At 43.4% G+C, this 27,337-nt stretch overlaps 2 protein-coding genes across 4 annotated transcripts; one reads left to right on the forward strand and one right to left on the reverse strand.

Annotated features, from left to right (window-relative positions):
• Window positions 1-4,008: 4,008 nt before the first annotated feature.
• Window positions 4,009-6,129, forward strand: LOC106598937 (cytochrome b-c1 complex subunit 6, mitochondrial). 2 transcript variants are annotated; one of them, XM_014189966.2, is made up of 4 exons: window positions 4,009-4,282; window positions 5,222-5,281; window positions 5,430-5,612; window positions 5,746-6,129. In XM_014189966.2, the coding sequence occupies exons 1-4, from the start codon at window positions 4,235-4,237 to the stop codon at window positions 5,776-5,778; spliced, it is 324 nt and encodes a 107-aa protein (XP_014045441.1). In that variant the 5' UTR covers window positions 4,009-4,234; the 3' UTR covers window positions 5,779-6,129. The 2 variants fall into 2 exon arrangements, with proteins under 2 accessions (XP_014045441.1, XP_014045442.1); XM_014189967.3 differs by having other exon boundaries at window positions 5,430-5,591.
• Window positions 6,130-6,469: 340 nt separating this feature from the next.
• Window positions 6,470-20,151, reverse strand: pif1 (PIF1 5'-to-3' DNA helicase homolog (S. cerevisiae)). 2 transcript variants are annotated; one of them, XM_082973292.1, is made up of 13 exons: window positions 20,038-20,151; window positions 19,124-19,708; window positions 18,752-18,881; window positions 18,493-18,618; window positions 18,059-18,212; window positions 17,733-17,847; window positions 17,341-17,447; window positions 16,773-16,912; window positions 13,241-13,347; window positions 12,975-13,062; window positions 12,448-12,593; window positions 11,283-11,474; window positions 6,470-8,692 (listed from the first exon to the last, which is right to left on the reverse strand). In XM_082973292.1, the coding sequence occupies exons 2-13, from the start codon at window positions 19,688-19,690 to the stop codon at window positions 8,414-8,416; spliced, it is 2,151 nt and encodes a 716-aa protein (XP_082829418.1). In that variant the 5' UTR covers window positions 19,691-19,708; window positions 20,038-20,151; the 3' UTR covers window positions 6,470-8,413. The 2 variants fall into 2 exon arrangements, with proteins under 2 accessions (XP_082829418.1, XP_014045443.2); XM_014189968.3 differs by lacking the exon at window positions 6,470-8,692 and adding an exon at window positions 9,009-9,347.
• Window positions 20,152-27,337: the final 7,186 nt, after the last annotated feature.

A 27,337-nucleotide genomic window follows, 5' to 3' on the forward strand; every position in this document is an offset into this window, starting at 1 on the left:
GGAATACCCATCCACGACCCATTTTCAATGCCCTGGCTGAGGGAAGGAGGTTCTCACCCATGATTTGACGGTACATGGCCCCGTCCATCGTCCCTTTGATGCGGTGAAGTTGTCCTGTCCCCTTAGCAGAAAAACACCGCCAAAGCATAATGTTTCCACCTCCATGTTTGACGGTGGAGATGGTGTTCTTGGGGTCATAGGCAGCATTCCTCCTCCTCCAAACACGGCGAGTTGAGTTGATGTCAAAGAGCTCCATTTTGGTCTCATCTGATCACAACACTTTCACCAGTTGTCCTCTGAGTCATTCAGATGTTCATTGGCAAACTTCAGATGGGCATGTATATGTGCTTTCTTGAGCAGGGGGACCTTGCGGGCACTGCAGGATTTCAGTCCTTCACGGCGTAGTGTGTTACCAATTGTTTTCTTGGTGACTATGGTCCCAGCTGCCTTGAGATCATTGACAAGATCCTCCCGTGGAGTTCTGGGCTGATTCCTCACCGTTCTCATGATCCTTGCAACTCCACGAAGTGAGATCTTGCATGGAGCCCCAGGCCGAGGGATATTGACAGTTTTTTTGTGTTTCTTCCATTTGAGAATAATCGCACCAAATGTTGTCACCTTCTCACCAAGCTGCTTGGCGATGGTCTTGTAGCCCATTCCAGCCTTGTGAAGGTCTACAATCTTGTCCCTGACATCCTTGGAGAGCTCTTTGGTCTTGACCATGGTGGAGTTTCGAATCTGATTGATTGATTGCTTCTGTGGACAGGTGTCTTTTTTACAGGTAACAAGCTGCGGTTAGGAGCACTCCCTTTAAGAGTGTATTCACGGATGCCAAGGGAAGACAGGCTTCCCCCAAAAAATGAGCAAGAAAAATTTCCATAATATTTTGTAGCTTTTTTTTTTTGTCTCTGTGTTTCATCATTTTCCTTCAATTCGCAAGAGGCTGAATGTATCGCTCAGGAGAAAGAATCCAAGCGAGCAAAACAGAGCCACGCTCTACGTGTAGGTCATCCATCTGATGCTGTCTGGTCCAAACGAGTATGACATAGTTGCCGCCCGTAGAATTGAAGGCAAGGGAAGCCAGTGAGCATTTGGCCTCCCTTGGTCAAAAAAGCATAAAAAATGTGCCAATAAGCATTGCGCTAATCAGAGCGAGCTCAACTGTGAATTGTCCGGGCGCACCAAAAAAAAAAGTGTAAAGGGAAGCCAGCTTGGATTTTGGCGTCACTCCTATCAAATCCCATTGAGAGTATACGTCATTGACAAAACTTTAATTGTTGCATCTTGTTGTGTTGTTTTCCTCCGGTGGCTAGTTAGCTAAAATTGGCCCTTTCCTAAATTAGCCATGGATGGAAATAGGGATTTGGCCAATGATTATAACGGCGATTCTGATCCAACCATTAATTCATACATTGTTGTGCCCCTGGCCTGAGAGAATGGAAGTTCAATATGTAGCTAGATGTAGAAGGCTAATGTTAACTAGCAAATGTTTCCCATGAATTGAAGTTAGGCTAGTGAGCAAGCATTTTATAGCCAGGTAGCCTAGGACAATAAAAAATAAAAGCATGTACTATGTATGACAGAACCTGAAAGAGAGGAGGATGGCATTGGCATTTCTCTACAAGTAGGGTGACTCAACAAGTTTTTCTACTTGCACGAACGCACACACACACACATGCAGAATTCAGAACCATGGCCAGCCACATCATATTTAGCTTACATTGATTGTGCTAAATTGCTTTTGGTGTCTTTTAGTTGTCACTGTGTTAGACTAAGCAGAGGTGATTTGATGAAGTTTACTATATCTGCTTAATCTGACCACTTTTTTATTGATCTAGTCACTGGTGCTTCCTGCTTTAATTTTTGCTTGTGAGCAGGAATTAAGATAGAATTATGGTCAGATTTGCCAAATGGAGGGTGAGGGAGTGCTTTGTAAGTCTCTGTGTGTGGAATATAGGTGGTCCAGAGTTCTTTTCCCTCTGGTTGCACATTTAACATGCAGATAGAAATTTGGTAAAAACAGATTTAAGTTTCCCTGCATTAAAGTCCCCGACTAGGAGCGCCGCCTCTGGGTGAGTGTTTTCTTGTTTGCTTATGGCGGAATACAGCTGATTCAATGCCATCTTAGTGCCAGCCTCTGACTGTGGTGGTATGTAAACAGCTACAAAGACTCTCTTGGCAGGTAGTGTGGTCTACAGCTTATCATGAGAAACTCTACCACAGGTGAGCAATAGCTCGAGACTTCCTTAGATATCGTGCACCAGCTGTTGTTTACAAAAATACATAGACCACCGCCCCTCATATTACCAGACGCCCCTGTTCTATCCTGCCGATACATCGTATAACCAGCCAGCTGTATGTAGATGTTGTCGTCGTTCAGCCACGACTCCGTGAAGCATAAGATGTTAGTTTTTAATGTCCCGTTGGTAGTTTAATCTTTTGCGTTACTCGTCAATTTTATTGTACAAAGATTGCACGTTTGCAAGCAGAATGGAGGGAAGTGGGGGTTTATTCGATCGCCTGAGAATTCTCAGAAGGTAGCCGGACCTTCGGCCACTCTTTACGCAGATCATGGGGATCGGGGCCTGTTCCCGAGGAAGCAGCATATCTTTCGCGTCGGGCTCGTCAGAGTCTTGAAAGGAAAAAGAGGATTCTGCTAGTCCATGTTGAGTAATCGCAGTCCTGATGTCTAGACACATAGGTTGCAATATGGCTTCCCCAATGATTTTACCCACACACCGCTACTGTTTCCTCGACAACTACTCAGAACTGCTCTGCCCTTACTTCTGCAGAAGCCTTATCAACTTAAATGCCGCATGGCCGATGCAGATGTTGGAATGGCAATGCAGCCAAATAATGCAGATCCTTTAATGTTAAGTTTAAAGCCAATTTATGCTTGATCTCCAAATTGTGTGATGCAAATGCGGAGCCTCTGGCGGCATGCAGAGGTCAAATTGAGCTCCATTCCGCATCGCTGTGCGCCTCTGCAATTCTGTAGCAATGCGGAGGGATCCATAAACTGTAGCTCTATATAGCTCCGCATTGACATGATTGGCTGAGAGAAGGCGACGGCGGGAGGTCCTGTATATTAACAAACTCACTTCCTTGACAACAGCTCTGCACTGCTCCCCGAAGCGCAAGAAGTATGAATGTCATGATTTATGCAGAGGCCGTGTCACCGTAAATGCTGTACAGCCATTGCAGACGGCGGATTGACCATGTAGTGCCTTTTAGATAGTGGGCACTAGATTTGCACCGCGTTCAGCCAAGGGTGTGCAACATCCCAAATTGTCCAAAAACAGAAAATGGTGGTGGATTTTTTTTATTTATTAAGACAGTACACATTTTCACTTTTTTGGGGGTTTTCGGCGGCTCGCCATTAAAATATAGTTAAGGGAATTATGCCTTTGCAACCTGAATGGAGGATGGTTTAGGGTGGCGCATAATTAGCCCAGCGTCTTCCGGGTTTAGCCATCATTGTAAATAAGAATTTGTTCTTAACTGACTTGTCTAGTTAAATAAAGGTAAAAAATAAAAAAAATGGTTTATGTCCAAGCCGGTCCACAGGGGACACGAGTGTATTACAGAGAATGCACATAAATCCTAGAAGACAGTGCAGATCCAGGACCCATACTATCGGCAGCCTAGGCTAATTTAGAGACTAACTTGTTAACATCCTTGTTGCTAGTAAATAAGCAGTTCTCACTCTGTTGCCTCCATCACCGGGGATGATATTAAAATATGAAGGTATACAATTGTGCGTGAAAAAAAGACCCTCCTCACACAAAGTGAACGGGTGCTATTTTTTTCGTGAACTTGTTTGTGTATTTTTTGTTGTTGCTTAAACTAGTCTACACGTTATAGGTACAATTTTGCTTTCGCGCGATTCCGTCAGACACCGTGGATTTTAAATTGTTCTAAACAATATTCTCGTGTCCATGAACGCCGCCATGTTGGTGTACGACACTGTTTCCAGTCCGTCTTGCCATCGGGCAGAATATATCAGAACATTGGTTCCCCCAGCGCATCAGATGGGAGGATCCCATACCAATATTATGGAGATGGTTGGAGGGCTGCCATCTAGTGAACGAAAAGAAACATTCTTCCGGCGAACTTTCTAGCTAGCTATTTCCTGCGTGTGACCTAACACGTCCTCCATATCAAAGCTGGTGATCTAACGTTAGGTCGTGTGTCTTCTGCCGGTGTTGTCCTTTCCAATTAAAGGACTAAAATTATGGTTTTCGAAAACAAAATGATAATGAATGGGGAGCCTGATGATGAGGTATTGTACAATATCAAAACCTTCCTATTGCAATGTAGTTTTCTCTGCTAATCCTACCATTGTATCAAGTTATGCAACCCGAATGCTATTCGCTAGCTAGGTAACGTTAGCTGCATACAGTAACTTGGTAAAGGTATTACTAGCCAGGCGTGCGTCCTTGGCAGCTAGCTCTGGACATCCCTCGTTGAATTAACATGGAAGATTGAGATTGGTGTAACGTCGCAAATGGATGCCATGCATCTCTTTGAGTTACTGTATTATAACCAACATATTTATCACAAATAAGTTATTTATTTATTATTGTTTCATATGAGATGGACTGTAGATTTATATTTATTGTCATGATCACACATCCCATGGGTTGTGTTGCTGGGTCCTTTGTCATTTACACCTGTATTTTATATTTAGAAACAAACTAGTTTTAGTTAGTTACATTATCAACCTAGGTATGACAACTAGCTTTAGATCATTTGAATAAATCAAGTTGATGAGTTAGCATTATATATATATAATGCTAAGGGGTAGCTATTGAACCTATAACCTAATACTATTCTTTGCTTTTACAATAGATCAACTCAAATTCACTTCCTATAGATCTCATTCAGAAAGTTAATCCTGTAAGATGGAACCTTGTTGTGTACAACAGGAATGGCTTTTGTAGATTTTTTTTTTTATACCTTTATTTAACTAGGCAAGTCAGTTAAGAACACATTCTTATTTACGATGACGGCCTAGGAACAGTGGGCTAACTGCCTTGTTCAGGGGCAGCATGACAGATTTGTGTCTTGTCGGCTCGGGGATTCAAACTTGCAACCTTTCGGTTACTAGCCCAACGCTCTAACCACTAGGCTATGCTGCCGAATTAATAATTGAGTCATCTTTGTTAAATGTTTACATGCAAGGTGTATGTTGCACCCCACTAACGTTGTCACTGAATAGGAGGAAGAGACACCGGCAGAAGAAGAAGGAGAGGAGGAGGAGGAAGAGGAAGACATGGTGGTAAGACAGTTGAATTTACATTTACCATACTTCCTTTGAATAATATTTGAATATGAACACACACATTAAGATTCCCTGACTCTTTTTCTATTCATTGAGAGGTACTGTTTTTTGATGAGTCATCTGCAGCTGTGTTTGTCTCTCCCAGGATCCCTTAGAAACAATACGGGCAAAGTGTGAGGCGTCAGAGCACTGCACCCACACAAGGGAGAGGCTGGAGGCCTGCACGGCCCGAGTGGGCTCAAGATCACACACTGAGGAGGAATGCACAGAGGAACTCTTCGACTTCCTACATGCACGGGACCACTGTGTACGTGTTTTTAGGCACCCTGTGAGCACACACACTACTGCATGCAGGAAAATGTCAAGCTGACATGTGATCAATGTATTTTTTGGGGGGTAGTAATCTATAAATGACTATACATTATCATATTGAACTAATTATTTCTCCTTTTTTCTCACAGGTAGCGCACAAGCTCTTCCACAACGTCAAATGAACATCTCCATTCTCTGTCAATTCCAGTAGTTTATTGCATCTGTGGAATCTGTTTTAAATACTACAGATGTGCAGTGTCAGGGAAGGCTTGAGACCAGAGCCTGTGTTCTACCCATGATTGTTAATCAATTAGATCTTGTTAATAGTTTTTTTCTGGACAAAATATAGTTCTGTATACACCAGCAACCTGAGCCATTACACATATGTACATTTTAGACTGTATATGGCCAACCTGCTGCTTGTATTGGTGATAGATGCAAACTTCTCAGATCTTTGTAGCCAGTGAATGAAGACTGGCCAGGTGACTAACCCCTCAGGAGTTATACTGCATTAAAATTCCAAACACTGCAAACCTTGTGTCCCCTCTACTTCTTCAAACCATAAGTTTATACATGAATGTGTTGGTCCAGAGAAGAGGAGTGTGGTTTCCCTACGTCGCCATCTATGGGCCAGAGTGACGACTAGTGTCAGAACTAGTTGGGAAAACTCTACAAGCAATTACTTCCTGTGGTGAAGACTGACCACAGTCTGGGAGTGTGGCATCCTCCATAAAGTATTTGCTGGAAGTTTTCACATTTGAGTCTGTTAGTTTCGAACACCTCTGGTTCTTGTAAGCACTGGCTTGCAGAGGTTGCATGATACTGGAAACCTGGCTAATGATTCAGTCAGTGCTTGGTTTGACTACACTTTTTATTTCACCTTTATTTAACCAGGTAGGCAAGTTGAGAACAAGTTCTCATTTACAACTGCGACCTGGCCAAGATAAAGCAAAGCTGTTCGACACATACAACACAGAGTTACACATGGAGTAAACAAACAGTCAATAATACAGTAGAAATAGTCTATATTCAGTGTGTGCAAATGAGGTAGGTTAAGGGAGGTAAGGCAATAAATAGGCCATGGTGGCAAAGTAATTACAATATAGCAATGAAACACTGGAATGGTAGATGTGCAGAAGATGAATGTGCAAGTAGAGATACTGGGGTGCAAAGGAGCAAGATAAATCCAATCTGGGGATGAGGTAGTTGGATGGGCTATTTACAGATGGGCTGTGTACAGGTGCAGTGATCTGTGAGCTGCTCTGACAGCTGGTGCTTAAAGCTAGTGAGGGAGATTTGAGTCTCCAGCTTTGAGTCTCCAGTCTCCAGCAGTGATTTTTGCAGTTCGTTCCAGTCATTGGCAGCAGAGAACTGGAAGGAAATGCAGCCAAAGGAAGAATTGGCTTTTGGGGGTGACCAGTGAGATATACCTGCTGGAGCGCGTGCTACGGGTGGGTGCTGCTGTGGTGAACAGTGAGCTGAGATAAGGCGGGGCTTTACCTAGCAGAGACTTGTAGATGACCTGGAGCCAGTGGGTTTGGCGACGAGTATGAAGCGAGGGCCAGCCAACGAGAGCGTACAGGTCGCAGTGGTGGGTAGTATATGGGGCTTTGGTGACAAAACAGATGGTACTGTGATAGACTGCATCCAATTTGTTGAGTAGAGTGTTGGAGGCTATTTCGTAAATGACATCGCCGAAGTCGAGGATCGGTAGGATGGTCAGTTTTACAAGGGTATGTTTGGCAGCATGAGTGAAAGATGCTTTGTTGCAAAATAGGAAGCAGATTCTAGATTTAATTTGACATTGGAGATGCTTAATGTGAGTCTGGAAGGAGAGTTTACAGTCTAACCAGACACCTAGGTATTTGGAGTTGTCCACATATTCTAAGTCAGAACCGTCCAGTGTAGTGATGCTGGACGGGCGGGCAGGTGTGGGCAGTGATCAGTTGAAGAGCATGCATTTAGTTTTACTTGCATTTAAGAGCAGTTGGAGGCCACGGAAGGAGAGTTGTATGGCATTGAAGCTCATCTGGAGGTTAGTTAACAGTGTCCAAAGAAGGGCCAGAGGTATACAGAATGGCGTCGTCTGCGTAGAGGTGGATCAGAGAATCACCAGCAGCAAGAGCAACATCATTGATGTATACAGAGAAGCGAGTCGGCCCAAGAATTGAACCCTGTGGCACCCCCATAGAGACTGCCAGAGGTCCGGACAACAGGCCCTCTGATTTGACACACTGAACTCTATCAGAGAAGTAGTTGGTGAACCAGGCGAGGCAATCATTTGAGAAACCAAGGCTGTTGAGTCTGCCAATAAGAATGTGGTGATTGACAGAGTCGAAAGCCTTGGCCAAGTCGATGAATACGGCTGCAAAGTAATGTCTCTTATCAACGGCGGTTATGACCACAATCAATTCACATATGGTGTCCAGGGCACAGCTGGGTGGCTGAGGGTGGTCTATAGCAAGTGGCAACGGTGAGAGACTTGTTTCTGGAAAGGTGGATTTTTAAAAGTAGAAGCTCAAATTGTTTGGGTACAGACCTGACCTATTAAACCACATTGAAGCAATCAAGGAGCCCCAAGTCATCTTTGAAATCAAACAATGTTTCTTGGTACTATGAGTATGTAAGCCCGAGAATGTGATGCTCTAAATACCTCAATCCAATGTCTTTTTGGTTTATGACCTTACAATATAGGCCAAGCCTTGAAATGAAACTGGTCATAGTTACTGTACAAAGTCTACTGGGGAAAAATAAACATGCAATGACTTTACCGAGTTCATATATGAAGGAAATCAGTCAATTTAAGTAAATTAGGCCCTAATTTATGGATTTCACGACTGGGCAGGGGCACAGCCATGGGAGGGCATAGGTCCACCCACTGGGGTATGAAGCCCAGTCAATCAGAATGAGTTTTTCCCTTAAAAAGGGCTTTATTACAGACAGAAATAGTCCACAGTTATCAGCTGTCCGGTGGCTGGTCTCAGACGATCCCCCAGGTGAAGATTCCGTGGAGGTCCTGGGCTGGCATGGTTCCACAAGGTCTGCAGTTGTGAGGCCAGTTGGACATACTGCCAAATTCTCTATAATGACATGTGGCTGATGGTAGAGAAATTAACATTAAATTCTGGCAACAGTTATGGTGGACATTCCTGCAGTCAGCATGCCAATTGCACACTCCCTCAAACTGAGACATCTGTGGCATTGTGTTCTGTGACAAAACTGCACATTTTAGAGTGGCCTTATTGTCCCCAGCACAAGGTGCACCTGTGTAATGATCATGCAGTTTAATCAGTTTTTGATGTGCCACACCTGCCAGGCGGTTGGATTATCTTGGCAAAAAAGAAATGCTTACTAACAGGTATGTAAACAAATTTGTGCACCAAATCTGGGAGAAAAGCTTTTTGTACATATGGAACATTTCTGGGATCTTTTATTTTAGCTCGTGAAACCAACACTTCACATGATGCGTTTATACTTTTCAGTATAGTTCTACTAAAACTTTATTTGCTTAAAATCAAGACAATAAATAACAGGTATATAAAAATAAAACAAAAGTTGAAAAGTACAAAAGTTCATGATGTGTATACCCTTTAAAAAAGTAGACAGCACGAGATGATCACTTGAAAGATGGAAATCAAACCACAAATCAAATGTTAAATTAAAATAGTTTGCACGGTTTGGATTGTTGAGGGGTTCCTTCTCACCAACGGTTCTCCTTGTTACTTTTGCCCACAAACTCATTCATTGAAGCCTGCAGAGATACAGAGTGTTATACAAGCCCTTTGCTTTGGACATACACACCCACACAGCTGTGGACGGCCACATCCAACAAAGATCATCATTGCCAGACCTAGCCCTTAGGCCAAATCTCTGGAAAAAATTGCACCTCTTGACACAGGGTGGCAGTACATAGTAGGATAACATTAAAGTGCAACTAAACTGCTAAGGTCACCAGTCCCGTCCCCCCTCCCCCCCAAAAAAGAGAAAAAAGGCAATTCTCATTGCTTCAAAGAATTTGTATTTTTCCACAATGTACAGGGCCTTCAGAAAATATTCACACCCCTTGACTTTTTCCACAATGGTGTCACAGCCTGAATTTAAAATTGATTAAATATATTTTGTCACTGGCCTAAACACACACAATGTCAAAGTGGAATTGTGTTGACATTTCTACAAATTAATTAAGAAAAGCAGAAATGTCTTGAGTCAATAAGTATTCAACCCTTTTGTTATGGCAAGCCTAAATCATTTGAGTAAAAATGTGCTTAACAAGTCACATGGACTCACTGTGTGCAATAGTGTTTAAAATTATATTTGAATGACTACTTCATCTCTGTATCCCACACATACAGATAACTAAGGTTCCTCAGTCAAGCAATGCATTTCAAACATACTCAGCCACAAAGACCAGGGAAAGAATGGCACCCATTGAATATCCCTAAGATGAATATCTAAAAGTTGAAAATGTGTGGGCGGCGGCAGAGAGAAAATAAATGGTGCAGTTTGAGGCCATGTGGCGGAGAGTGATGCGGGTGGGTCTGGGCAGGCGTGATGTAGTTGATGTTGTAGCTTGTATGCATGTTTTGTCACACATCCTTTGAGCATGCTGAAGACATTAATTACACTTTGGATGGTGTATAGACATACCCAGTTACTACAAAGAGTTTCTTACTAACATAGTTGCCGGAGAGGAAGGAAACCACTCAGGGATTTCACCATAAGGCCAATGGTGACTTTAAAACAGAGTTTAATGGTTGTAACAGGAGAAAACTGAGGCTGGATCAACAACATTGTAGTTACACCACTATACTAACCTAATTGCCAAGTGAAATTGTAGTAAGCCTGCACAGAATAAAAATATAGTTTTAAATGCATTCTGCTTGCAACAAGACATTAAAGTAATACTGCAAAAAATGTGGCAAAGCAATTAACTTTGTCCTGAATACAACACATTTCTGATTACCACTCCATATCGTCAAGCATAGTGGTAGCTGTATAATGTTATGGACTGGGGAGTTTCAGGATAACATTTTTTAAAAAGCACAGGCAAAATCCTGGTTTAGTCTGCTTTCCACTAGTGACTAGACAATGGGAGAATAATTCACCTTTTAGCAGGACAATAACCGAAAAACACATGGCCAAATCTACACTGGAGTTGCTTACCAAGAACACAGTGAATGTTCATGAGTGGCCGAGTTAGTCTTGACTTAAATCTGTGTGAATATCTATGGCAAGCCCTGAAAATGGTTGTCCAGCAATAATTAACAACCAATTTGACTGAACTTGAAACATAAAAATAGGCAAATATTGTACAATCCAGGTGTGCAAAGCTCTTAGACTTACCCAGAAAGACTCACAGTTGTAATCACTGCCAAAGGTGCTTCTACAAAGTATTGATTCAGGGGTGTGAATACTTATGTAAATTAGATTTGTATTTCATTTTTCTAAATGTTTTATGTTTTCACTGTTATTTTGGGGTATTGTGTATTGATAGATTTCTCTCACCTATTTAATCCATGTTGAATTCAGGCTGTGCCTACAAAATGTGGAACAAGTCACTGTAGGTCTATAAGCCCTTTGACCTATTCTGGGTCCTTGTTAGATAACCCCTACGAGGACCCAGACTGGGTCAAAGAACATTAGGCCCTATGGTCAATACAAATGAAGCACACAGCCAGAAACTCACCTGCAACAGTAGCCTCTCTTTCCTCAGCTTGCTGTAGAAGTGCAGCACATCGGGGTCGGCACGGACCACGTGGGGGTCAAAGTCCATGACCCTTAGCCCCTCCAGGCTCTTGGCCCGAGACAGCGCCACATAGGCCTGGCCCCTCTCAAACACCCGCGCCAGGGAGATCTCCACACAGTCCAGCGTCATGCCCTGACACACAGTGGGTAAGAGACATGCCCCAAATACAGTGGGTAAGAGACATGCCCCAAATACAGATGCGTAAGAGACATGCCCCAAATACAGATGCATGGACATAGACAGAATGCGGTAGACAATCATACAGACAGGAAGACCTATTCAATACACGTGATGTGAAATCAGTCAGCCTGACATGTAGTGAAAACTAGCTTTGTTTGGATAGCTGCAGAAAAACAATGATTCATAGGGAATGAATCATATGAACACAGAATCTAGACATGTTGCTTAGAGCTGCACATCTTTGATGCTAATATAAGCTGCAATTATCACAAGGTTATGATCCTGTGACACTCTGTTCACGCCATCGGATTCTACCGCTGCCTCTCCGTCGAGAGGAGGGGAAACCAAACATTGATGACGCCGACAGTGACCAATGAACTCAATTACCCAGAGGGCTCTGCTTATCCATCTAGCCAATCACACGGACACATTTCAGAGTAATGAGATCCAATTCTCAGGTTAGAGGGGGGGGGTGGTGGTGGACTGAGTAATAACACCCAGGGCCCAACTCAGCTGATCTGTGACCAGCACTGTCTGGTAGTTTAGTGGCAAGACATGGGGTGACATAGGAGGGCGTGAGAATTGCTAATGGTCATCCATTGGAGGCTGTATTCCATTTCAGGGGCGCGTCGTCGCAGCCGAAGGGAGAGGATTGCGTTTTGGGAATGGGATCAAACATAGGACCATCACATTTGTCGTCGGAGAGAGAAGGCGTTATCAAATGATCCAAGATTATTGGACAGGAGAAAGCAGCAGTTGCACTGCATAACTTTAACCAAATCAATTGTATCAGGTCACCTCCAAGAGATGGAAGGATGCATTTTCTTTGTATTTGAATATGGCTCATATGTGGAATCCCTATTCCATTCTAGAGAGTTTAACCAAGCACACCATAGGGTCTTATATGGTCATTGCCACGCCTCACCTGGCTCTTGTGGATGGAGATGGCCCAGGCCAGTTTGAGTGGCAGCTGCTGGCGGCTCAGATAGAGCCCGCCTCCGGCCTTGAACATCCAGCGCTCTGGCTTCAACGCCTCAGTGGTGCCACACAGGAAACGCACACGTGGGAGCCCTGATGAGTCAGAAAGGACTCATGGACTGCTACTATACAGTATACTACTATACTATATAAATGCATAGCTAAAGCAGATAACCGCAATAAAAATGTAGGGTTATTAGGCATTAAAGCATACTTTTGGGTCACTATATTTGGATAGTCTGGATTTTCCATCTGTAGATGCTGTACAGCTAGTATGACCATCTGTTGATAAACAACTGCTTGATAAGGGTTAAGTTTAGGATAAGGGTTAAGATTACAGCAAGGGTTAGTAGATAGTTGAAATGTTACTGAGTCTGTAGAGCAAACAGTGTTAACCAAGACCTGAACCATATACTTCTTTAACCTCAATCCTACTGTTTATTGATGTGTAAGTGTACTGTATATTAAATCTACCTAGTTTTCCCGGCTGAAAGTCCACTACGACACCTCGAGCCCCGTTGACCAGGCCACGCTGGACATCCAGGTTCTTCGTTAGCATGACCTGGGGATAGGAATCAAATCAGTCGTCAGTGAGCGGTCATATCACAATGGAAAATAAAAATGACTTCAAAAAACACCATGCATCTGATCATCATTGATTCAAGCTAGCTCAACAGGTTAAAGATGCATTTGTCTCTTTTCAGCTGTGACCACTGAGGGAGTAGTCTCCATGCACTGACCTGAGCCCCCACTTTAAGCTGCAGCAGCCTGCTGACAGGACTCTGGCTGTCTATGGTCTTCACCAGTGCAGGGTCGCTGTCCACCGCCTCAAACACCCGCACTGACCCTGGAAGCAACAAGACCCCTTTAAAAATGTTGCACACAGTTCAAGTTATCAAGTTTCTACTTACATTTGTCCCAGAAGGCATTGGGCTTCACATCAGGGGGAGCATATGGAGACAAACTAAATCCACATGGATCCCAATGGGCTACATCAGTCATGGGCTGACAGCATCATTTCAATTAAGACCTAGACAACCAGGTGAGGGGAGTTTTACTAATTAGTGACTTTAGTCAACGGTACAAGTACAAGGGTGGAGTGAACAACTGCAGACAAATCGTCCCTCCGTGGAATAAGTTTGACATGTGCTCTACACCATGAGTTCCATCCTGTCTGACTGTGCAACATTAGCAGCAGCACAAAAAGCAGTAGTAAAATTACCCAACAACATTCTCAAATTATCACGTCAACATCAAGAATATGCTGACAAATAGTCAGCAGCAACGTCATTACCACCATCAGCCCCATGTTATGACAACCAAGGACAATGAAACCAGTTGGACAGAGTAGCCAACCTCTTCCCTGTATTGAAAAGGGCAATGACCGTAGCGATAAAGGACTGCTTGTACCGGTTAGTCTTGACAGTGGGGACTCTAAACTGGGAACAAGAGGGTAGGCCCTGCAACTCACAGTGTAGGTGGTGGGCACAGTCAGACAGGATGGAACTCACAGTGTAGAGCAGGGGGGAGTCAACCTACGAGGTCCGGAGCCTGCTGGTTCTGTTTAACCTGGTAATTGCACCCACCTGGTGTCCCAGGTCTAAATTTTTTAAGTGGAACTTCCAGGTCCAGAGTTGAGTTTGAAGTGTAGAGGGTGGACACAGTCAGACAAGATGGGAAGAGTGTAGGCACAGTCCTGCCTTCCTCACCACTTGTCTGTTGTACAGGTCAGACTACTCTGCGGGACTCCTGTGAGCTTACTTCCCACGTTCACCATTCTAGCTAGTGGACTTTTAGCTTTGATACTAAAGGTTGCCATACCAACAGATCAAAGAAAATGTTAAGACTCTTATAAATCGTACAGAGTCATCAAGGTCCTGTCAACTTGGAACTTTCCCAGTTTCCTGTGACAAAAAAAGCTGTTGCTTGTCCTTCTTACACAACATGCCAGTGTTATACAGAGCTCAATTTATTAGTCAATCATGGTGCCAAAATGATTGTAATTGGCTATCGTCTACCCTTTGGTGACTGGTCTGTAGTTATTAAAAACCTTTGAGTGGTTGTTCTTGGCAACATGGATCCCAGTAGACTGTTAATACGCAATTTAAAAAAAATAAGGTCTAATTGCTCAGCAGGAGAGGGGAAACCAGGTGACGATTGGCCAGTGCTGTGTGTCACAGCAGTGAGTCATTTCCTGACAGCTTACAGCCCCACCCAAAATATCCATTGATTTTTTTTTTTACTCCTGTTGTCAGGTGACGTGTCCAGGGCTTTTTCTGGGTTTGCAGTGTCTAAATGTGCCAACCACACTGCATTCATCAAAGGGAAGATTGTGTTCATGAGGCTGGTTTTTAAATGTAGAATTTATTCTAAAATCGTGTACATCAAAACTGAGATACAACTCAATGAAGACCTGTACCAGTTACCTGTCAGAATTAAAACCCATCTAATGCCAAAATATAAAATCCTTACTTTTGTCCTGCAACCCCACAAAAGCTTCCATACCATCCCAGGCCGAGCTTAAATTATTGGTACCACGTTGCTCAAATGTTGTCCTTGCACATCCGTTTAGCTCTCCTGATATCACATCACCACTTTTTGCAGCCTATTTAACTCAGTAATGGTTACCCTCTTCCTGTTTAATAGCTCACTGAGAGACATGCTAACAGAGGGCTTACTATTGGGGTACACCTTCGCAACCCTCTGCACAATATGACACCCAGGAGATCCCAGATCTGTAACCTAAAGTACATAGGCAGCAAACAGCTACAATATAGTATTTTACTTTGAGTCACAGACAGAGGACATGTTCAGTAGGGTCTCCTAACAAAAGCAGCACATGGATGTTGATTTTGTTTCAAGCAATTGGGGTAGAAATAGTTTTTACACCAAATGTTTTTTGTAAGTGACAACCCTACTTTCAATTTTCATCTCAGTAGGACTCCATGACCGTTGAAACCAGCACGACACACAGAGCACTCATGGTAGCTGCAGGCACACTCACCACAGGTTGCCCAGTAACAAGGGCAGCACAAGGCTGGGTTCACATAAATCAAAAACAAGACCATGTCCTTTCATTGGTTCTAGCTTACTTAATCATGGGGTGTGTCTACACTTGAGATGTGACAAATGTAAAATTTCACTTAACGTTTAAACTGCCATTTTTTTTCTTCAGAAAACGAACTGAATTTGTTTTAAACGACGTGAATTCAAAATTCTAATATGGTCGTGTTTGACCTCTAGAGGGCAATGCAGTTCAATTTACAGCAGTCCTGGGTAGCTATCAACTAGATGGCGCTCACCTTACTGCAGTCCCTCACCTTACTGCAGTCCCTCACCTTACTGCAGTCCCTCACCTTACTGCAGTACCTCACCTTACTGCAGTCCCTCACCTTACTGCAGTCCCTCACCTTACTGCAGTCCCTCACCTTACTCAGAAATAAAGGTATTAATGTCATTTCATGTTCTGTTGTGAGCCTCTCCTCATGTTCTCAGTATGTGGGACTTCATGTCCCACTTCTAATCAATGTGATGGCTCGTTGCAGTGAAGCATGACAGCGTGTTCATAGACATCCAACAATCTTAAAGACACGTGTTTGAGAGCTCGTACTTTGTACTTGCAGAGCAATCATTGTACAATTTCTCCATCTGGGCTGTCACGCTTTTAGATACGCCAAATATTTTTGCCTTTATGATGATCGGGACCTGTTAATGGAAGTTGTGATAACTGCAGTGATCTAAATTTGTTTAAATTATTATTTTTAAGTTTTACTACCCCAAATTCCTGAAATGGCCTGCTAATTGTGTTAGCACCCAAAAACACCTTTGGAAGAGAGACCCTCAAGGTCCTGTGCGGTCATGAGGCAGCCTTTTTGGGGCCCTAAGCTAAATTGTTGCCCCCCCACCTAGCGAGCAAAACATTTGTGGTCTCCACTGCTCTTGACAACAAAGATTAATCTAAATAATTTCCTGCAATTCTAAAACATTTTGCCATAACTTACACCATGTTTACATATCTGAGTGAGTGACTAAAAGTCAGTGGCTTATTTATAAAATGCTTTGGTCTGGGGCCTCCTAGTGTTCATGGGGCCCTAAGCGGTCGCTTCAGTCACTTAGAGGCTTGGACCGGCCCTGTCAGGAGCTGACTCAAGCCTGAGACACACAATGGCCAATTGTCACTTGCCTCAAGGCAACGGTTTGTCTCACAACAATGGAAGAACTGTGGGGGATAAGCCTTTAAAATGATAAAAAATTAAAGAAAAACCACCAAACCTGGCAGCTGCTGGAGCTTGTTGTCGTTAGTGAGCTCTACGTCGTCCTTGTGAGTGCAAAGCCTGGTTGCCAGGATACCATCCCGCTCAATCTTGTGATAGGCGCTCTTCATCAACTTGGCAGTGAATTCCTCTGTGACTCTGTAGGATTTAATGATGGACATTGACAATACAATGACTTAGAATATTGCATGATTAGGATTACATTTTATTTTACTAAATGGCTCAAACTCTATATGGTATACTGTAGAACTGGCATTTTGTCATGAGACCATGGATATCAGTTGTTTGGTGGCACACTGGGTGCTTCTCAACAGTCTATAAAGTGGCTCTCTCCTCTCGTTCCAAGTCACATTTTGTGAAAGCATGTCTTTTACCAATCTTGCATTTCATGAAACAAGGAGAGGAAGCTGCTTCAGAGAACTGGATAGGTGAAAGCATGTATTTTACCAATCTTACATTTCATGAAACGAGGAAGCTGCTTCAGACTATTGAGATACACCCATTGAAAAGGCCCAGAACAGCCATCCAATATGGCTGCCTATTGTCCATTGCTCAGATTACTGTACCTGCCCACCCTCACTGCCTGCAGGAGGGAGATGAAAGACTGGTCAGTCTGTCTGCGCACCTCAGTCAGCTCCATGTTCAGATGGATGCACTTCCGCCAGCTTCTAGACTAGAGGTCAACAAGAGGTCAACATTGTCAATGTATGGTGCGCTCTTCATCATATCAGGTATCATCTTAGACACTGACTTGAAATACTGTATAAGTTAGAAAACTCAAAGGTTTACCCCAAATCTGTCAGTGATATTAGTAATGCATTAATTATTCACATGTTGTACGCAAGCTTCTGTGTTAGAATCCAACATGGCTAGACTGACATGTTGTAATGAGAAACGCTCAAGGTGGGAGTCAGTGGAGCATTAACATGACGTCACCATTATCACCAGGCTTTCTGACCTGGAAGCAGAATGCGGCCTTGTCCTTTCCCTTGGAGACCGGGGGCAGCTGGAGAAAGTCCCCACACACTATCAGTTGGATTCCTCCAAACGGCTCTGTGGACCTCCTCAGAGACCTGGAGCAACGACATGTCATTAGAAGAAATCATAGCAGAATTATACGCAATGAACTCAAATAGCAACACGTCAGTTGATACGTGTACATAATTCTTTAAATTGTGTATTGAGTCAATGGGACTGGCATTTCTGAAGATAGGATTCAGCCCATAAACGTAATTACATAATACAATACTAAATTCTATAGGGTGCGAGTGGTGATTCTAGTACCTGGCTATGGCCTCCAGCTTGTCGAAAAACTGGGCCTCAACCATGGAGATCTCGTCGATGATGAGGTGGCGACAGCTAGTCCAGTGCTGCAGGACCCCGGGCCTCTGGGCCAGCTCTATACACTGCTCCAGAGGGGCTGAGCCTGACCCGATACCTGAGACAGAGACAAAAATGAGGTAAGACAAGGTTAAAGAGAATTTGGAAAAGGTGGGAAGGAGACAAGGAAATAGGGAAGGTGAAAGAAGATAGCGAGATGAGGGTGTTCAGCCAACCCTCCACTAAAGGCCCACAGTACAGTTCTGGTAACCGGCAGTAAACCATTTTGTAAAGCTAACTACGGGGGCTATCACAATGTGTCAATTGAAACAACTGTTAGAGTTGAGACTGCCATTTCAAGAGACAGCTCACTCCTATTCAGTGGTGTGGTGACTAACCAGCAAAGTTGTGTAGCGTGGTCCCCCCGATGTGACACGCCGCCACGCCCGTGCTGGCCGTGGCGTAGGTGCTTTTAGGCGGCAGCGAGCCCACAATCCTCTTCAACAGGAAGGACTTCCCTGTGCCTGAACAAAAAGACAGAACACAGTCTTGAATAGCCCAAAACACTATGTGGGGGCCCTGAATATATGAGTCATTGTATGAATCAAACTCATACAATGAAAGTAATGACTTCAGCTTCGAATGGAAGGTAGCTACCTGCACTGCCGGTGAAGAAAACATTCTTCCCACTCAACACAGCACTGAGGACAGCGGCTTGTTCTTTGTTCAACTTGCGTGCTGTTGGTAGAGACAGGGTGGGCTTTTTGCTTGGGTGGAGTGCCTTCAACTGAAAACGGAGCATAATAATAATAATAAAAATCTATTCAACGACTACTTCAAGGACTATCCTAACAGCTAACAAAAGATTGGTTTGATGTCCAACACCATGTCTAACAAAACCAAATCAGTGATAAACAGACTAGGCTGAATGGCATGCAATGCATTCCCACTACCAGGGTTGTTAAGTGCAAACCAGGTTGAATAACAGCTTGGGGAGCAATGACCAAGTCACTGAGGATATGAACTCACTGGGCTAGAGTCACAGTCCGTCCTTGGTCTCTTAACCTGCTCTCCCTGTGGTCCTCCAGTCATCTTATTACCAGTCCTCACTACCAGACCTCTAGAGAGCACTGGTGCGTTCACTTTGCTCCTCAGCTCATTGGCCTTCTGTATATCCTTCTGCTGTAATGGGCTGATGGTCTCGAAGCTGCGGGGCAGACAGGCTTTCAGCTTCTCTCGGTCTGTCACAGGTTTGCTAGTCTGCCAGGCCTGGTGTTTGATACTCAAGGTCTTCAGGAAAATGTTTAGTAGGTGGGGCGGGCAGTCAGAGATGAGCACTTGGATGTTTTCTGGGAGCAGTTTGACGGTGCACTTGCCATCCTTGACAAACCTGGTAAAAAGCTGGAACTCTTTGAGCGTGTAACTTTGGGGCACTTTACCGTCGTGCACGCGCAGGATTATCTCCTGGAACTCGTTGCGACCGAGAAGAACAGCTGCCTTCCGGATGACTTGGCGTTTGGTGGCCTGGCCAGACGAGTTCAGGCGCTCCACCACGACACTGCACTGGAACTGGGCACCGTCGTCCCCTTCGAACATTGTTACAATGTGCGCGCTCTAATGTTAGAAAAGGTAAAGTCACATGAAACAAACAATGAACACTGATCAAACGAATCGCACATTTTACACCAGCTAGATAACGTAATCAACTGGACCCTAAATGCCACGGCTGTTTTGTAAATGATTTAATCAACACACGTCTGCAAGTAAATCAATATTTGGCTACCTACTGGCTATCTGGGTTTTGATTGAAAACAAATAGTGGCTCCTTTGGCTAGAGATACATGATACAAAACATTAAAATATACTTTAAACGTACGTGCATGAAAGACAGATTAACAAACACACAAGGTCGCTGCAGAATTCTATGTAGTAATTTGATTTACCTCTTTGAAGAAAAATGTAGCTAGCGCAAAGACTGATGTCTTGCGTTGTAGTTCGCGTGCTTTCTAAAGTAAAATGCCGTTTTCAAAACTGTCTGTGTGTAATATAAACCAATGGCAGCGCAACATATTTTGACCAATAAAAGAAGGGTCCTTTAAAGGATTAACCAATGAAAGACTCCTAATGCCATGTGACGTAAGTGACCCCGCCCATACATTTGCCATACTGACCAATTGCTGCGATTGTGGAGCCATACTTCATGTATTTTAGTATTTGCGAAGCGTTCATTTTGGAGACACCTCGGCCCACCGACTAAAACCGGGTAGACAGTGGTCCATTCGTTTGGTTTTAAAAATTCCAATCATGATTTCCAAGAAAAAACATGTATGGTTATGTTTCTGGACGATGCTTTGTTTAAATGTGAGTCGGTACAGATTATTTTCTCGATTTGAATTTGACGTTCCCCCTTCACCGGTTTTCAGCAATATCAATCAACGCACATAATCCGTTTGCTCAGCATATTTCTAATCTGCATATCTCTATCTCTTTACAGTCGTGTTCTGTAACATAAATCTGTTGTGCCTTGTTCTAGAGAAAATGTGTTTATAAACATTAAAAAAAACAATAGGCCTATGCTATGTCTCCAAGAGAGATGACAATCCCTCTGCAAAACGGCAGTATAGCTAAACACCAGAGAGAGTGTGCAGGCTTTTGTTCCAGCCCAACCACAATTGGTTGGCGCTCTAAATGTAGAACAATAGAAATGCAGAAAAAAATGTTGTTTGCAAAACATATTATTTATACATTTTATTTTACGATCAAAATACTTTGCACAATTTTGGCTATTAAATGATCAGTCAGTGGGCCTATTGCATTTTATTGTAAAGTATCCTACACTTTTTCATGTCATTCTTCTGAAGTGCCCCTTAGTTTTTTTCTCTCCAATTTTGCTTCAATATTGGCCTATGTTGCAGTACTGCGTGATCGAACTGTATGGATAAAAGTTGAATTCTGTATGACAGAGAGGGCCATCTGAATTGTATTTAAATGACCGGATCTCAACTGAGAGTTTTTTTTTTTTTACCTTAATGACCTTGACAAGAAGGAACCCATGGACTTTTCCATGCCTGTGCTGGAAAAAGAAGGGTGGGGGTGTATGTTTCATGATTAACGACTCCTGGTGTGATAACATACAGGAACTCAAGTCCTTTTGTTCACCCGACCTAGAATGCCTCACAATCAAATGCCGACCGTATTATCTCCCAAGATAATTCTCTTTAATTATAGTCACAGCCGTGTATATCCCCCCTCAAACCGATGCCACAACAGCCCTCAAGGAACTTCACTGGACTTTATGCAAACTGGAAACCATATATCCTAAGGCTGCATTTATTGTAGTTGGGGATTTTAACAAAGCAAATTTGACGAAAAGGTTTCCTAAATTCTATCAGCATATTGACTGAAACACTTGACAGCTGTTACTCCAACTTTCAGGATGCATACAAGGCCCTCCCACGCCCTCCTTTCGGCAAATCTGACCACGACCACATTTTGCTCCTCCCTTCCTATAGGCAGAAACTCAAACAGGATGTACCCGTGCTAAAGTCTATTAAACGCTGGTCTGACCAGTCGGAATCCACGCTTCAAGATTGTTTTGATCAAGGAGAGCCCACAGTCCTTGGCCCGCTACCAAGGACTGTGGGTTCTCCTTCTCCGTGGCCGACGTAAGTAAGACATTGAAACGCCTATATACACAGACTTGAAATCATTGGCCACTTTAATATATGGAACGCTAGTCACTTTAATAATGTCACTTTAATAATGTTTACATATCTTCCATTACTCATCTCATATGTAAACTCAGCAAAAAAAGAAACATCCTCACTGTCAACTGCGATTATCTTCAGCAAACTTAACGTGGGTAAATATTTGTATGAACATAACAAGATTCAACAACTAAAAGTAACAGTCAGTGTCTCGTGTGGCCACCAGCTGCATTAAGTATGGACTGCACCAAATTTGCCAGTTCTTGCTGTGAGATGTTACCCCACTCTTCCACCCAGGCACCTGCAAGTTCCCAGACATTTCTGGGGGGAATGGCCCTAGCCCTCACCCTCCGATCCAACAGGTCCCAGACGTGCTCAATGGGATTGAGATCTGGGCTCTTCCCTGGCCATGGCAGAACACTGACATTCCTGTTTTGCAGGAAATCATGTTTTTCAGAGTCAGTGTCCTAAGTTTTCATAACTGTGAGCTTAATTGCTTACCGTGTGTAGGGTGTTAGTGTCTTAATGACCGTTCCAACAGGTGCATGTTCATTAATTGTTAATGGTTCATTGAACAAGCATGGGAAACAGTGTTTAAACCCTTTACAATGAAGCTCTGTGAAGTTATTTGGATTTTTACGAATTATCTTTGAAAGACAAGGTCCTGAAAAAGGGACGTTTCTTTTTTTACTGAGTTTATATACTGTATTCTATACTATTCTACTGTATCTTAGTCTATGCCTCTCTGACATTGCTCATCCATATATTTATATATTCTTAATTCCATTCCTTTCTTAGATTTGTGTATATTGGGTATATGTTGTGAAATTGTTAGATATTACTTGTTAGATATTCCTGCACTGTCAGAACTAGAAGCACAAGCATTTCGCTACACCCACAATAACATCAGCTAAACGCATGTATGTGACCAATAACATGTGATTTGATTTGCTGCATACAACAGCGAGAGCTCCCTGTCCTTTCTGTTCTCATCACTTAGTGGAAGCTTCACTTCCATAAGCAGCATCAACACTCTATCATATGTCTGGCCAATCAGATCATTGGCCAGGTCCTTGATAAGGCAAATATTCAAATTATAAAACATATGGGGTTCCCTTCATCTCCCCCACAGAGCTCCCAGTGATCTCAGAAAGGCACACTGATCAGTGATGAGGTGCTGGCCACCAGGAACACTACACTCCTTCTAGGGGAGTCCTGTAGAAGCCTGCAGCCTGCAACACACACCAACTGTCCTCTACCAGCCTCTGTCATCACAGAATATTCAAAAGATGATGTTTTGAACTGTTTCATCCTTTTTTGTCTTTATTTTTCAGGCTCACTGAGTTGCTCAGGCAGATGAGAAACTCCTGCACTCAAAACAGGAATGATTTCCATTTATTTAGGAAGAGAAAAATGAAAATGTAAACCTTTGTAATTTCTTTGGTAATGTAATTTTGTTTTCCTTGAAACTGTCTAATAACCTCTGATTTCTCTGTTCCTCATCATCATCCACTAATGTTGCATAGGTTACTAGGCCCTCTGCATGTCTGACACAATGCCCTGTCCTTCCACTGTTATGTATGTCCCCCCTACAACACCGTAGTAGCAAAACTGCAGTAAATAGAACATCAATGTGAATAGGCTATTCAATAGCCGAACGTACACCTGAACGCCTTTTCTTTTTTAACATTCCCATCCACCATAACATCCAATAATCCGGTAGGCTACGCTATTTTCACATTTTGATGGTGCACAAAATACTGTCAGGAAATTACCAAATAAGTTATAAGCACAACTTCCCTGATTACTTTGTTGCTCATTTGTTGCTCAGCATCCATGTTTGATACGTCCACCTGTCCTCCCACAATTATATTTATGACCACTCAGCTCATATGGAAGCAGGCCATTCATCAGTTCTACATACCTGTGCTTTCCGTAAACCACAATGCCCGGGTGATTATCAGTGTTTGGGCATTGGACAGGGGCCATGAATTGTGACAGCCTAGGTATTGACAGACGATGATTCTGGGAAATCACCCTCTCTTCCCCCTCCTCCCACACATATTTCCCACCCATTCCGCACCCCAGCTGTTTACTGTACAGCTCATTATGAATGTCTTTAGGGAACCTGAGGGGAAAGGGAGTGAAAGAGATGGATAGAGCAAAACAGGAAGCGATGAGGAGGGAGGAAGAAGAGAGGAAGAAGAAATTGGGAGAGTGGAAGACAAAATCCAGTTAGGAGAGAGAAGAGATAAGGGTACCGGTATTGATTTCACTTTTGCCATTTGGAACCGGTTAGGTTCTATAAAATGACTGTAGTGAATTACAATGGTATTGGTTATGGCAGGGGTTCCCAACATTTTCCCCCAGGGAGCCCTATTTCACATTTGATCAATTTCACATCATTTTTTGGTAAAAATAATTCAGGGTGCCCATAATGAAAATACCAGGAACCTCTGCACTGCTAGTGCATGAGTTATTAGCCCATTAAATTCCCACTGGTGCCTGGGTCACATGGATAGCTAGGTATGTGTTGTAGACTGCATCCAACCCAGAAGGGGAAAGGCTTTGTTGTGGTAGTAACACAAGACTGTATGTCATGATATTAGGTAACATGAAAAATCATGACCTGGCTAATGTTAATCGTGTAATGTTAATGAACATAACAACAATGTACATCAAACGCCACAACATTTAAGTAGCTTTATTTAATAGCCTATACAACCAGTGGGAGCACTTTGTATTTTCTCAGAATATATCCTCCCAAATACCAGTATGCATTTATTTACCCATGACACAATTTGAGAGTCACAAATCCATAGTTAATCATCTGAATCATTAAACATTGTCACAAGACTCAAGATACCATATTAACGACACACACAACAGCCCATTAGTTACCTTGCTATGACACGTAATGGACAGTGTTTATTTGCCTAGGGAGAATATGATCTAACATGGGGACAGTGTGACTGTGTCTTCATCCTAAATGACACCCTTTTCCCTATATAGTGCACTACTTTTAACCATGCCCCATAAGGCTCTGGTCAAAAGTAGTGTACTAGTATATAGGGAATAGGGTGTCATTGGGGACACAGCCTGTGACTGTACTGCAAAGTTTATGTGTAAACACTTGGGACAACCTAATGGCTTTTCAGTATCCATATAACTTGAAGAGTAGACATTTAAATCCTTTGCCCTCCTTCAACCATAATACATTTCTGTTGCCAAGAACATCCTCTTTAGCCTCCCGAGTGGCGCAGCGGTCTACGGTCACTCCATTTGCAGTGCTTGAGGCGTCACTACAGACCCGGGTTCGATCCCAGGCTGTGCCACAGCATAGCTGCGACTGGGAGACCCCTGAGGCGACGCAAAATTGGCCCAGCGTCGCCCGGGTTAGGGGAGGGTTTGGCCGGGTGGGATTTCCTTGTCCCATCGCGCTATAGCAACTCCTTGTGGCGGGCCGGGCGCCTGCAAGCTGACCTTGGTCGCCAACTGGACTGTGTTTCCTCCGACACGTCGGTGCGGCTGGCTTCCGGGTTAAGCGAGCAGTGTGTCAAGAAGCAGTGCGGCTTGGCAGGGTAGTGTTTTGGAGGACGCATGGCTCTCGACCTTCGCTTCTCCCGAGTCCGTAGGGGAGTTGCAGCAATGGGACAAGACTGTAACTACCAATTGGATATCACAAAAAAGGGGTAAAAGTACAATAAAAAAGAACATCCTCTTTATTTGACATCAACAAGAATTCAGGTCAGGAAGTTTCTCAACCCAGAAGCCGTACTGGAAATGTACTTAATGTGTGAGAGAAGAGAAGCTGCACAAATAAGCCTGGGCTAATTTTTGTAGCTGGATTCGGAGGGACCTTTAATGGATTTCCTGCTCATGAGTTGAAAGTGATTTACCTCATTCAATTAAATGGCCAATTTGCTCTTTCCTTTTGCAATGGCAATGTGCATTAGTGTCTGTTTCATTAAGAGCAGTGTTTTTATTTCGGTGGCTTAGCTTCCCTTTCAGAATACAGCAAGAGTGAGTCTTGAGGCTGCGATACAAAAACTCAATTCCCATTTTGCCCCCAGACTAGCCACATGCTCATCAATTACAGGAAAGGCTGCTGACGTACTTACATTTCCTAGTTTTATAAATCCAACATGAACAGATAATGACTACATGGTTTAACCACTGGTGAAAGGCATTTTGGTGTGATTGTAGTGGGGTAATATGTATTATATACAGTATATCTCACATGCAACCCATAATAAGACTATGCATTTACTATGATCGAAGTCTATTAAACTGAATATCTCCATAAAGATGATTAAAATACGCATATACTATAGCTGAGTTACAGTAATAGAAAAGCCAAGAAAGGCTTGCCCACTGACAAAGAAATGATCAGTCTATAATTTTAATGGTAGGTTTATTTGAACAGTGAGAGACAGAATAACAACAAAGAAATCCAGAAAAACGCATGTCAAAAATGTTATAAATTGATTTGCATTTTAATGAGAGAAATAAGTATTTGACCCCTCTGCAAAACATGACTTAGTACTTGGTGGCAAAACCCTTGTTGGCAATCACAGAGGTCAGACGTTTTTTGTAGTTGGCCACCAGGTTTGCACACATCTCAGGAGGGATTTTGTCCCACTCCTCTTTGCAGATCTTCTCCAAGTCATTAAGGTTTCGAGGCTGACGTTTGGCAACTCGAACCTTCAGCTCCCTCCACAGATTTTCTATGGGATTAAGGTCTGGAGACTGGCTAGGCCACTCCAGGACCTTAATGTGCTTCTTCTTGAGCCACTCCTTTGTTGCCTTGGCCGTGTGTTTTGGGTCATTGTCATGCTGGAATACCCATCCACGACCCATTTTCAATGCCCTGGCTGAGGGAAGGAGGTTCTCACCCAAGATTTGACGGTACATGGCCCCGTCCATCATCCCTTTGATGCGGTGAAGTTGTCCTGTCCCCTTAGCAGAAAAACACCCCCAAAGCATATTGTTTCCACCTCCATGTTTGACGGTGGGGATGGTGTTCTTGGGGTCATATGCAGCATTCCTCCTCCTCCAAACACGGCGAGTTGAGTTGATGCCAAAGAGTTCCATTTTGGTCTCATCTGACCACAACACTTTCACCCAGTTGTCCTCTGAATCATTCAGATGTTCATTGGCAAACTTCAGACGGGCATGTATATGTGCTTTCTTGAGCAGGGGGACCTTGCGGGCGCTGCAGGATTTCAGTCCTTCACGGTGTAGTGTGTTACCAATTGTTTTCTTGGTGACTATGGTCCCAGCTGCCTTGAGATCATTGACAAGATCCTCCCACGAGGTGAGATCTTGCATGGAGTCCCAGGCCGAGGGAGATTGACAGTTCTTTTGTGTTTCTTGTCACCTTCTCACCAAGCTGCTTGGTGATGGCCTTGTAGCCCATTCCAGCCTTGTGTAGGTCTACAATCTTGTCCCTGACATCCTTGGAGAGCTCTTTGGTCTTGGCCATGGTGGAGAGTTAGGAATCTGATTGATTCATTGCTTCTGTGGACAGGTGTCT

The sequence above is a fragment of the Salmo salar genome, chromosome 03 (assembly GCF_965601325.2).
Source record: "Salmo salar chromosome 03, fSalSal1, whole genome shotgun sequence".
NCBI lineage: Eukaryota > Metazoa > Chordata > Actinopteri > Salmoniformes > Salmonidae > Salmo > Salmo salar.

Coding starts and splice junctions, on each gene's coding strand:
- LOC106598937 (XM_014189966.2), top strand. CDS start 4,235: ATGGTTTTCGAAAACAAAATGATAATGAATGGGGAGCCTGATGATGAG. Junction 5,282..5,429: donor AGGAAGAGGAAGACATGGTG/GTAAGACAGTTG, acceptor TGTCTCTCCCAG/GATCCCTTAGAAACAATACG. Junction 5,613..5,745: donor TACGTGTTTTTAGGCACCCT/GTGAGCACACAC, acceptor TTTTTCTCACAG/GTAGCGCACAAGCTCTTCCA.
- pif1 (XM_082973292.1), bottom strand. CDS start 19,690: ATGTTCGAAGGGGACGACGGTGCCCAGTTCCAGTGCAGTGTCGTGGTG. Junction 18,619..18,751: donor TTTCTTCACCGGCAGTGCAG/GTAGCTACCTTC, acceptor CTTTTTGTTCAG/GCACAGGGAAGTCCTTCCTG. Junction 17,448..17,732: donor AGGCCGCATTCTGCTTCCAG/GTCAGAAAGCCT, acceptor GTTGACCTCTAG/TCTAGAAGCTGGCGGAAGTG.